The sequence below is a fragment of the Schistocerca americana genome, chromosome X, assembly GCF_021461395.2.
Source record: "Schistocerca americana isolate TAMUIC-IGC-003095 chromosome X, iqSchAmer2.1, whole genome shotgun sequence".
Taxonomy (NCBI): domain Eukaryota; kingdom Metazoa; phylum Arthropoda; class Insecta; order Orthoptera; family Acrididae; genus Schistocerca; species Schistocerca americana.
In genome coordinates, this window is record NC_060130.1 from 216,608,506 (window position 1) to 216,620,416 (window position 11,911).

Genomic DNA, 11,911 nt, shown 5'->3' on the forward strand with positions numbered 1-11,911 from the left:
GACTCTTGTACAGAAAGGCATGCAGTATTCTGCTGCATTCATTTTCAGTAAGCTGCCACAAGAATTGAAAAATCGTAGCAGTAATCTTTGCACTTTCAAGTCTAAACTGAAGACTTTCCTCGTGGCTCACTCTTTTCAATTTTTCAGGGAGTTCCTGGAAAACAATTAAGTTAATTCTGTATTATATTGTTGATTATGCTAGTATATACTCGCAGCTTGTCATCTGCATGGGATTTGTGTGTATTTTATTTTTTGTGTTATTACTTTTCTGAAGTCAATTTCATATACCGACTTCATTTCATGACCATGGAGATTTGCTACTTAAAATGGTCCTATGCAGTACATGTAAAATACATTATAAAAAAATAAATAAATAAATAAAACAAAGAATATGAGCTCAATACCAGGGATGAATTTCAGGCTGAACCGAAAGAAACTTTTGGTGACAATCAACAGAATGTTACAACAACAGAAGAATTCATCAAGTGGTACAAGCACATCAAGGAAAAGCAATAGAAAGGAAGAGGGTTGATTCCTGAAAGTAGTCCCTGTGGAAGTTAGAGAAGACCACCATGATCTCACTACTCTCATATACCAGATTGTAAGAGAAGAGAGACAGCATTTTGTGGCAGCGAGAACTGTCAGACCAAGTACACTCAAGAATTGGTGACCAGTAATGTAGACCCCATACATCAGGAGGTAATAGAAAATGTTGAAGGAGAAGTGTATTGTTCTTTGACACTAATCTCCACCACCTGTGGGATGTGCCATGAAAAATGGACTTGGACTTATGTTGCTGTTGTCAGATGATAATCCAGCATCCAACTAACACAGGTACAACCAACTAATCCACCATGTAAAATGCCCTGCAGAAGAACAGACATTTGAGGGTGGAGGACAACAAACAGTTTGTTTTCACTGTTGGTGGCGTGGATACTTCGTACGCTACTGCAGCGGAAGAAGACTATTAGATGACTATTGTGCCACAAGACATCAGCAATCACAACAGTGCTATTCGTACCAGTCAACTGCAAACGATTACAGTCGATCTGTGGACCGAAGCTAATCACTGTATCCACAATGGGTCACTTCCCAACACGCCATAGGCATTTCCTGTCACTGTACGGAGGTATCGGCCACTCGGCTAACCACGGAAAGGCTGCCACAGATGAAAATCGTCTGCGGACAACAGTTATTGAGATGTCAGGAAAACTCACTGACATCATTCACGGCCGACTGTGTCAGGTGCTAGTGAACTCTGGGGCTTCTTTTTCTGTTATGTCAGATGCTTATTGCTAGCTAAAGAGTACTGCATTCTGTGATATGAAAATAATTGTCTGGAAGTCACAAAAAGGAAATATGTGTAGCTGACAGGAACACGTATTGCAGGAATAACTATCGATAACAGAACACAGCCTTTAAAATTTGTCATTTAAACAGAACAAAGTCACGATATTATTTTCAGGGGAAACTTGCTGCAGGCATCACAGTGTGGAAGATCAGAGCTCCAGACTGATAAAGCTACTTCAACAACCACAGATAACAAAGATTGCTTCAGGACATTTGTTCGCCACCAAAGTCGTCGTTACCCCTTCCTCGACGTCTCGAGACATCTCCCAAAAGAAATCTACAAACCGGTAGTGACAATAAGCATTCTAGATGGGCGAGGAGTGTCACGAGCAGCCACAACTCGTCCCTAAAGGTACGTGCTCAGAGATAGCCGAACCAGTCCAGGAGGGTCAGCTTAGTGACACCGGTGAAGAAACGTGCTCTACTACCACTACAGACGACACAGGGAAGGAAGCTAGTATCGAACTGCCGATAGGACCTGACGTCACCGAGGGACAGTGTCAGTTGTGGTCCTTCTGCATCAGTTTTCGGACGCTTACAAATCCTGAGTGAAGAGCAGCCAGGGAAGCAGCCTACGGTAAAACACCGTATCGACACTAAGGATAATTCACTGATTGGCCAGCACTCGTATAAAGTTTCTCTGGTAGAATGACGGATGGTCCCGGAGGAAGTGGAGATGATGCTGCGAGGTAACATCATTGAATGTTTAGTGTGTCCTCGGTCCTCTTCGATGGTGTTCTCCGACGGTCCTTGTGAAGAGCAAAGATGGCACATGGCATTTCTGTGTCAGATCTCGGGTACTGAACAATATCACAAAGGAAGATGTCTGTCCGTTGCGGTGTGTCGATGACACCCTGGACTTCTTCGACGGAGCAAAGTATTTCTCAGTTACGGACATGCTGACAGAACATTAGAAAATCGAGGCTGACCGGGAAAATCCTGCACGCCTTCCACACGCGAATGGCCTTGCAGTACACTTTAGTAACAGGTTGGCAGGTACGGTCTCGGTGTACGTCGACACGGAACAGAGAGTGGGATCGGTACTGCCTGTAGTGACATTCGCACACGACTGAGTGAAGCAAGAAACTGAAAGCTTCTCACTTTTCTTTTTGTTCTGTGGTTGCGAGGCCAAAAAGACTGTGGATACCCTATTCCTGTTTCGGCTGGACGATACTCGGGATGACTAAATGAAACGCATTACAAAGATCGAAGGAGCAAAGCAGCTGGCTCGAATATGAACCCTGTATGCCCAGATTAAATACCGAATGCACTCTTAACGCCGAGCACTGACCGGTGAAGTACAGCCGAGGGGAGTCGGTACGGAGTTTTATACCTGTGCGGATAGTGAGACTATTGAAAATGTTACTGTAGTCCTAGTTTGGGTCTCGTCGTATCCTTAATCGTGTATCGCATAATAACGTACGACATTGAGGACTGTAACCCTTTGTCATGAAGATGAAAGCACGAGTCCTCTGTGTGAAGCCCTGGTACAGTCCAGAGACACACATTGATGGTGGGAGGTTCGAGAAAACTAAAGACCGACTCGAGGATCCTGGAGCTTTGAAGGGAGGCGCTACTTTCGATGCTCGTACTAGTGAAGAGGATATAATGACGTGACCACAACGTGAGAATCCACCAGCACTGCCATACGGAGGACCGTTGACGAGATCTAGATCTAGGGTGCTGTAGTCTGCTCCAGCGAGAACTAATGATGAAGCGAGCTGTGGCACGTGAAGTGTAGTGGTGTGGTGTAGTGGTTAGCATCGTCAGCGGGTGTGCTGTTGGTCAAGAGTTCAGATCCGACCACCAGCAGTTATTTGTAATTTAGTGTTTATCAGTTCTGGGAGGTTCTAGAAATATCTTATGTTTGTAATGTTTTAATAATCTGGAGTATTAAATGTCTGTATAAATAGCTGTAGTCCCTATGCAGGAGGTCAGTTCTGGTCTGGGTACTTTGGTGTCAATAATAAACATGCTTTGAGTTCTAAGTGTCGTGTTTTTGTTTTGATGTGACAATATTTCTCACAGACAGCAGCAGTGATCCACTAAAATTCCAAACTAATGGTGATGGTATGCTGTCTTATATTTAATGAGGTAGGAGTCGCATTCTGTTATCACAGTACATTTACTTGCTTATGAGATGTACAGTTGGCACCATAGCATTGTTTAAAATGAAATGCAGCATCCATGCAGACGGGGGAAAGTTGTGGATGTATTTTTTAATGTTCTATGACTGGGTGTCATTGACAGAAAAACTGGTTTTTCTGGAAACAGCTGCCGGTCATGTTGCAGGAAAATTGTTGGTTCCTGTTTTGAATGCTGACACTAATGACTGAGTTTGCATATTCTTCCAGTATTTTCATTCAATGATTCTTTAGGCAGTAGGTGAAACAGTGAAGGGTTGGCATTGTGTGGTCACCTAGGGCTGATGTCTTATCAGTTTTTTTTTCCTGAGATAAAGAACAGTGTGCAGTAGTACAAACATCAGGTATTAATCTATAAAATTTCTAAACTATGAGCAGTTATATAGGTTTATGACCAAGGAATAATGGATAAAATGATAATGTCCTAATTTCTTCTCATGTATATGACAGAGAGGTGTATGATGCCTTTTGTTAATACATTTGTGCTTAATAGATTTACTGATAGTGGCTGTGTTGTAGAGACAGCATGATTGTAATCAAAACAAATGGAATAATTAGGTATAATGTGATAAGGATGTTGTGAGATCTTCTATTGGTTGTTGGAGTGACAGTTAAGTGCCCTATTACAAGAACAGACAATTTTGCCAGAAAATGCTTCAAAAAGTAATAGAGAGAGAGAATCCTAATTAATAACTGATTTTTAAGTAGACCAAAATAATAATATTTAAATCAATTGAACAAAAAGTGTGAGAATACCTTGAATGCACCACATTTCCTGTATTGCTATTTTCAAGTTCAATTCATTGTGACATAACCTTCATCCACTTTCATGTTTCATTTAAAACTTTTGTCATATTTTTCTGTCAGTTTTCTTCCTAACTTCTTTTGTGTGTTTCATTTTTATCTACTAATTCACTTTGCTGTGGTTCTTATTTCTTTACTGAAATAAATATTAAAAATGTTGAATACTTTAATATGTCATTTGGCAGTTTCATGTGGTCTGTGCATTTCAGGCAAACGATGATAAAGTGTTGGTTATACCAGCACAGACACCTGTTCCGGTCAAAGTCACAAAGGGACTTCCATTGACACTCTCAGGAGAGAGTATAGAAGTTCAGGATGTTGAAGCTAGAGATGATGATGATGATGATGATGATGATGATGATGATGATACAGGGAGCTGTAGTTTTGGGAAATGTAAGTAAAAGTTTGTACACATTCCGTCCAATAATTTTAGTAGATTTTTTGTAAAAATTTAGCAGACAATTTAATTTTAATTTATAAAAGTGATAACTTGCATGAGAATATTCCTTAGTGCACCTATAGGCAGTGCCGAACCCCCCCCCCCCCCCTCCATTCAAACACACACACACACACACACACACACACACACACACACACACACACACACACACACACACACACACATGCACGCACGCATAGTCGAAGTAATGAAAAAACCCTCTGTTTTAAAATATGAAACTGTGGGTACTAGCAGAGATCGCCCATGAATTTCAACTACCTTAGTTCTATGAGGAGGACACTTGATTCCAAGATGATTGTGTTGCAATTCAAAGAGTGGCATTCTTAAAGAATGGTTTAATCAATATGTGAATAATTTGTTACTCTGCTAAGTTCAACAGGCACCATATTTCAACATCATTGAACACCTTTTGTGACGGGGCCCTCACACACTTAATATGTATGCGCAGTAATATTGTGCCAATATATTGCAGGAAAGTGCAAGGCCAAGGACAGCACAATACAATTGCGCAATATTCATGCCTTTGTAGTGAACATGTTGGTGCGCAAAAATGTGGAACTCATATGTATTGTTGCTTGCCTTGCAAAACACAAGCAGAAATTATGCAGAATAGATGAAATTAGCCTGAAAATCTTCCAGTACATGTTTCAATGAGCCACTGGCTCATTCACTGTGTCGCAGCTTCATAAACAACAAAAACTAATTAAAAATTAAACAAGGAAATTGTAAATTATTGTGTACACATGCTGTGTTTTATGTGTGTCCTCTACTGTAACAACTGTTGCAAAAAAAATAATTATTTACTGATTACTAATTGAAAGCTTGCGTGATCTGATGTCTGTGGAGTGCAAGGAAGAAAAACATTTATGCTGACAGGACAGCTGCCCTGATCCTATTTGCCAATTCTGAAAACTGCTATAAGTAAAATAAACTTTTCTGCTGACTATCATGACACATGGGCTTCAGTTCCCTCTGCCATTTTGGACAATGAGGAATATGGCATCTGAGAAATGAAGTTTGTGACTGTTTACAAAGTACTGCATGATGCTTTAATATACATACTCCAGCACACGCCCTGATCTTTTGTCATCTATTTTTTTCATTTCTCTTCAGAAATTCATTCAGTGTGAATTGAATTTCTCTTGATCTCAGTAGGAACTGCTGTTTATTGCACATCACTGCCCTTACATGGTACAATTTACATTGCCATATAGTGAATGTGTGTCAGAATTGTTTAAAGCTCTCTAGTCTCCTTCAATATATTGTACAGACTGTCAATACTGCTCATAGAGGGTCAGTATTATTGCAAAATAAATATTGAGCATGGGAGGGCTTCTCAAGTTTTTGAGCAGATAATTCAGTACGTGCTTCCTCCTCAGTTAAAGGTTGTGAAATCCCCCTGTGGGTCCGGGGTTTAGAATAGGCCCGAGGTATTCCTGCCTGTCGTACGAAGTGACTGAAAGGAGTTTCACACGTTTCGGCCTTTATGTGATGGTCCTCTGTAGGGTTTGATCTCCATTCTTCGGATTTTCCCGAAGAGCGAGCCAATTGGGGAAGGGTGCCTTATAAGGTGGATCGTGTCCATCGTGCATTGAGATCTTTAGCCTTCTTTCTTGTTGCTGCATTGCAGTCCTGTCCATTCTCCATCTCTTGGGCGAGCACACCTTCCTGGGTTCATTTTCGACCATGCACTACGCAGTGTCAATTTCTACGTCAACGATGACCATGGACTTCTTTGCACCTGATATCCAGCTCGGTAGCCAGTCCGTTGTGGTGGGGCTGCCACATACCCTGTTGGTTGTAGCCCCCCGACCACACAGGGATCGCTCTGCTGATGCCTGCGCCATTATCTCCCTATGTATGCCAAGGGGTAGATGCCCATCCTCTGGGGTATCGGGACTCCCGGCAATGGCCATCCTGCCAGGTGGCCTTTGCTACGGCTGGGTTGCGCCTGTGGGAAGCGCCCTTGGTCAGAGTGGGTGGCATCAGGGCGGATGGCACATGATGAAGCGTAGTCCATCATCTGTTACTGGTGGTGAAACACCAGCAGTCTCTAAGCGATCATGAGCTCAATTCAACGCACAGTAGTATGACCCCAAATTATTCCCCTCCCTGGCCACACCATGGGAAGAATGTCGTGCTAAGGATGGCAGCGGATCTTATTCGCGCCAGTACCTTAGATGTTCGAGAGCTGATGGGGAATCTTTCATGACAATGAAGCCTCAGTTTTTTGTTGAGCATTTAGAGGACAAGTTTGGGAAGGTGGAGGGCTTGTCCAAAATGAGATCTTGGGTCAGTCTTGATCAAAACAGCATCTTCTGCCCAGTCACGGGAGTTACTTGCTTGTGACAAGCTGGGGGATATTTCTGTAACCATCACTTACATGGTCCAGGGTATCATATTTCACAGAGACCTTCTTTTGCAGTCCGATGATGAGCTGCGCACCAATTTAGAGCGGTGAGGTGCACATTTCGTGTGGCGTGTCGACCGGAGTCCGAAGGATAATCAGGTTGCCACCGGTGCCTTCATCTTGGCCTTTGAGGGTGATACATTGCCCGAGAAGGTCAAGGTGATGGTCGACCGGTGTGATGTAAAGCCCTATATCCCTCCCCTGATGCGGTGCTTTAAGTGCTGGAAGTTCGGCCATATGTTTTCCCGCTGTACTTCTAGCGTCACATGCCGAGATTGCGGACGCCCATCACTTCCCAATACTCCATGTGCCCTGCCTCCCATCTGTGTCAGCTGTGGAGAGCACCATTCGCCTTGCTCGCCTGACTGCAGGATTCTCCAGAAAGAAAGGAAAATCGTGGAGTACAAGACGCTGGACAGACTGACCTACACTGAAGCTAAGAGAAAATTTGAATGCCTGCATCCGGTGTGTATGACATAGTCTTAAGCCGCTGCTGCAGCAGTGGTGAAGGCTGGAATTTGCATGCCAATACCACAATTGGACATTCACTGAGTGACGATAAATGGCCTTTCCAGATTAATTGGTCAGGTGACCGTTGGTGTGTATGGCATGAAACATCTGAAAGCAAGGGGTATCAGGCTGGAGGTGGGAATGGGGGTGTGGGACATTCCAGCAGAAATGCGATCTATTGGCTGGAGCCCGCTGACATCACGGTGAGGCAGCACAGCATAGCATAGCACAGCAGTCTGATTATTCAGTAGATGTACTGCACCACACTTGCTTTGGGGTGTTATTCATTCATTTTACTTTCAATTTGGTTCAATACATAGTTGAACAAATTAAATAAAGTGGCATGACAGATGTATTACACATTAGGAAATGATAATTAAGATGAAACATAACTCACTCGTTTGGTGTAGAAACAGATGGTAGTGTAGACTGTTCCACATTTCTGTTGCCGTTTATCAGATGAAGGTGAAATCCATAGCAGCTTCCTCCTTGTGCATATCTCTTTATAGTTTCCAATTTTGCTTATTGATTCAGAGACCTAATCCTTAAATGAATGTTCTTGTTCCTACATAAAGAGCAATAACTGTGTGGAAACTGTTTCAAAATAGAGCACAGAGACTTTACAACATTTTTTTGTTTGCGCACCCCGTTTCCATTAAAATCAACAAATTCTCCTTCAAACTGCAACATGTTGTTTTTCCGTGCTCGTATTGGAGAGTAATGATCATCGTGAGATGTAATTGATAGCCAGTCTGCAACAGTCTTCTAATTCACTTTTTGCTACTAGAATACCTAACAATTTATCATTGTTTTGGTACTTAAATGCAGTATAACTTGCAATGTATTTCACTGCATCTGGAAGAACATCCAGAATTGCTGCACAACCACACAGTTTTACCTCATCCATACAAATTATAAAAGTGGGTGTGCGTATATATGTATGCATGTATGGGGCATTCAGAAGCCAAGCTGACTGACTCCATCAAATGAAAATGTTCAATACAAACAATTAGTTATTGAGTTATTTTAAAAAAAAAGCTCTAAAATTTTTCAGCATATTTAGAATAAACTGATGTTAAGGTTACGTTTTCAGCACTTTATAAATATATAAAAAAATTCAATGGCTATCTCTCCCATAAGAAAAACTGCTTTGTATGGAGTGAGTCACATTGCCGACTGAAAGGTGTTGACAAAATATTGTGAGTGGTTTGAATACAGGCAATTTTATGAAACAAATAAACACAAGCAGGACCATTTTACGTGAAAAAATCACAAGTATCAATGTAACTTGATGTACAAGTAGAAAATGCGGTCCCCCTCCCCCCCCCCCCCCCTCCCCCCCCCCCCCCCCCCCACACACACACACACACACACACACACACACACACACACACACACACACACACACACACACACACCATGGAGATCAGTCTTCATGTACTATAAAGAAGACCATGTGGAACATCAGCTAGACTTTCTAAAGGTCAGTTTCAGTTTTTTGCATTTAATTCTTCAGTAATTGGTGTGTTTCCAGAGAAGGAAGTATCACTTGCATTACCTGGAAATTTAAGGAGACACGCCTCATTTCTCTCTTCAAATACAAAATATTTGTAATCCTCATACCGTAGGAGAAAATTTTTCCAAGCAATCTTCATTTAGTCTGGAAGTTAATATGTAGCTGACCTTCATACTTTTTAGACTTTCAAAAAGTCCAAAGAGAGATGTTATTGACGTAATGAAACCTTTTTCGAAAGGCAACAAACTGTCTCTATCACCACCTTGCACTCGGGAACAAATGTCTAGGAATCTCTTTAGAGTATTCTCCTGAATTGTGACATTCATTCCACATCCCCGTTGCAGAGGTGAACATTCATCTTTTGGAACTCTTAGAGCTCGAGAAATCAAAGACACCAATAACGAATTCATTCTGCTTTGCACGTCCTCTTAGATTTAAGTGTGCTTCAGTAATGTGGTGCGTTATCATTAGGTCACTTTTTTATGTTTAAAAACTTATTTTAAGATAATTTTTTAGCTATAATTAATTGGAGTGTTATTTATGCTCTTGCTTCTTACCTCTTTGCTTACATCCTGGCTTTGTGTAGTTTATTCTCCATGTCAGTTTATGCTGGGGATTGCAGCTTCCTTCTGGAAAGTAACCCTAGAAGTTTGTTTCTTGAATCTCATTCATAATCTTCAGGCCAAAAATGAATTGAACGTGCATGTACAGTTACCACATTCACTTTGGCTGCATGTTTGTGTCGAACTGTTGCTCATCTTTGGGAAATGCGTGATAAATAATGTTTGTTATCTTTTGAGCAATATTAATGCATTGTGCCACAGCCCAATTTCAGTGACCCTTGCTCACAATTGACACAAAACTAGTTATTTTCTTTACACGCACAGCCACAACAATTCTCAAAGCGACATCAAGGCATACAGAGGCATCGAAGAACTTCTTGCTCACCAGGAGCCAGAATGGTTTACCTCCTTATTCTGTTGTCCGTGGGAGGAGGGAACATTATGGTCTGGGGAATGTTTTCATGGCATTCTCTTGATGATCTTATCATTGTGGAAGAGAGAGTGCAGCAATGAAAGTATGCATCTATTCTTGGGGATCATGTTCGCCTTTACTTGCAATTTGTTTTTCCTAGGCACGTTCACATGTACCAGCAGGACAAGGAGCATGTCGCACAGCTCACTTTACACATGTGTAGTTTGAAGAGGGCCAGGATGAGTTGACTGTGCTCTCCTGGCCACCAAACTCCCCAGATTTAAACCCGATCAAGAATCTCTGGGACAACCTCGATCAGGCTGTTTGTGCCATGGATCCTCGACCGTGAAACCTAGCCTAGCTGGCCACAGCACTGGAGCTGGCATGGCTCCACATCCCTGTTGGCACCTTCCAGAACCTTATTGACACTTTCCCTGCATGTCCTGCAGTGGTCCGACACTGTGTGTGTGTGTGTGTGTGTGTGTGTGTGTGTGTGTGTGTGTGTGTGTGTGTGTGTGTGTTCTTGCAATAATTATATCAGTTATCAGCATCACTCAGTTCAGTTTGTGTATATATTGTTTTTTTTGCAATTTGTTTAAACATTATGTTGAAGTCGGAGAATATGTTTTTAATGAAGCAAGCAGTAGCTTTAAATGTCCTATACAGTAAATGCAATAAATTGTTTCAGCTGACGCTTGATGATGTGTCCGCTTCCAGCAGTTTAACTGCTGAAATAAATGTAAACAGGTATGTAAATTTCATATTTTTGATTGTGAAGAGGGAGGTGGTTGTTGTTATTTTAATGTATGAATAGTCAGCAAAAAAATGTATGCCTACCACATATTTGACCAGTTGACTGACCCGCATTTTTTTCTTTTTTATTTATTTTTTTAAATTTTTATTATTTGCTGATGTTCAAAGTTTAAAATTTTAATTTTATGGTATGTGTTGCAACTTTGCTTTGCTACTCTGTTGCCTTTGATATTCATTCACTTTTCTCCCTTTTAGTATTGGAAGTTAGCATGCAAGCATAACTGATACTGCAACATAGAAGAAATCTTCCTTTCGACGAGGTCCTCCGGCATCAGATGGACAAGAATTCTCAAGGAAACTGGTTAAAAACCATAATTTAGGAAAACAAAATTTAACAATGTTGATATTGCCTGTGATATTAAAATAAAATGTTTTCATATACTTATTTTGCCTTCAGCCATCCTTTCCCCTTTCTCTCCTTACTGTTAACAGTAGTAATTAGAGACTGGTTTATATGCATTTGGATGTTGCTTATGCATTGGCATATTTGGCTCCTTCTCACTGGTTACTGCGTATTTTGACTAAAAACTAGTGACGATGCGTATTTTCACCTATGTTTACAATATTTTAAAAATTTAGATAGGCAGTCTCTAGCTCGATCTAGTTTTGATATCTTACAGATTGACCGCAACCTAGAACTGCATGCAATCACTAACCGAGAGGCCACTGCATAGTGAAATCTTTACATAAGAGGAACAGGAACAGGCACACACTCAATGCTCCTGCACTGGCTAATCCAGGTTAATCCCCTCCACTGTCATACCGTACGCGTTGGTAACAGTTGAATTAAACTAATCAAGCTTTCAGTCGCATGTCCGTGGTTTCACTTTAGCTTTCCATTTACACACAGTGGAACGTGTTTACAACATGTTGTGTGCCATGTTGCCTGAAAAAAGAAACGTCATTTCGTGGATAGCTGACCATCCTGA

At 41.4% G+C, this 11,911-nt stretch overlaps 1 protein-coding gene across 1 annotated transcript in view; it reads left to right on the plus strand.

Moving 5' to 3' along the window:
* Nucleotides 1–11,367, plus strand: part of LOC124555684 (heat shock 70 kDa protein 14-like) — a 51,828-nt gene extending 40,461 nt beyond the window's left edge. Inside the window, exons 4-6 of the mRNA XM_047129686.1 lie at nucleotides 4,508–4,691; nucleotides 10,858–10,916; nucleotides 11,178–11,367. Of these exons, the coding sequence (XP_046985642.1) occupies nucleotides 4,508–4,691; nucleotides 10,858–10,868 (195 nt within the window). The 3' untranslated portion in view covers nucleotides 10,869–10,916; nucleotides 11,178–11,367. The remainder of the gene's footprint in view (nucleotides 1–4,507; nucleotides 4,692–10,857; nucleotides 10,917–11,177) is intronic.
* Nucleotides 11,368–11,911: the final 544 nt, after the last annotated feature.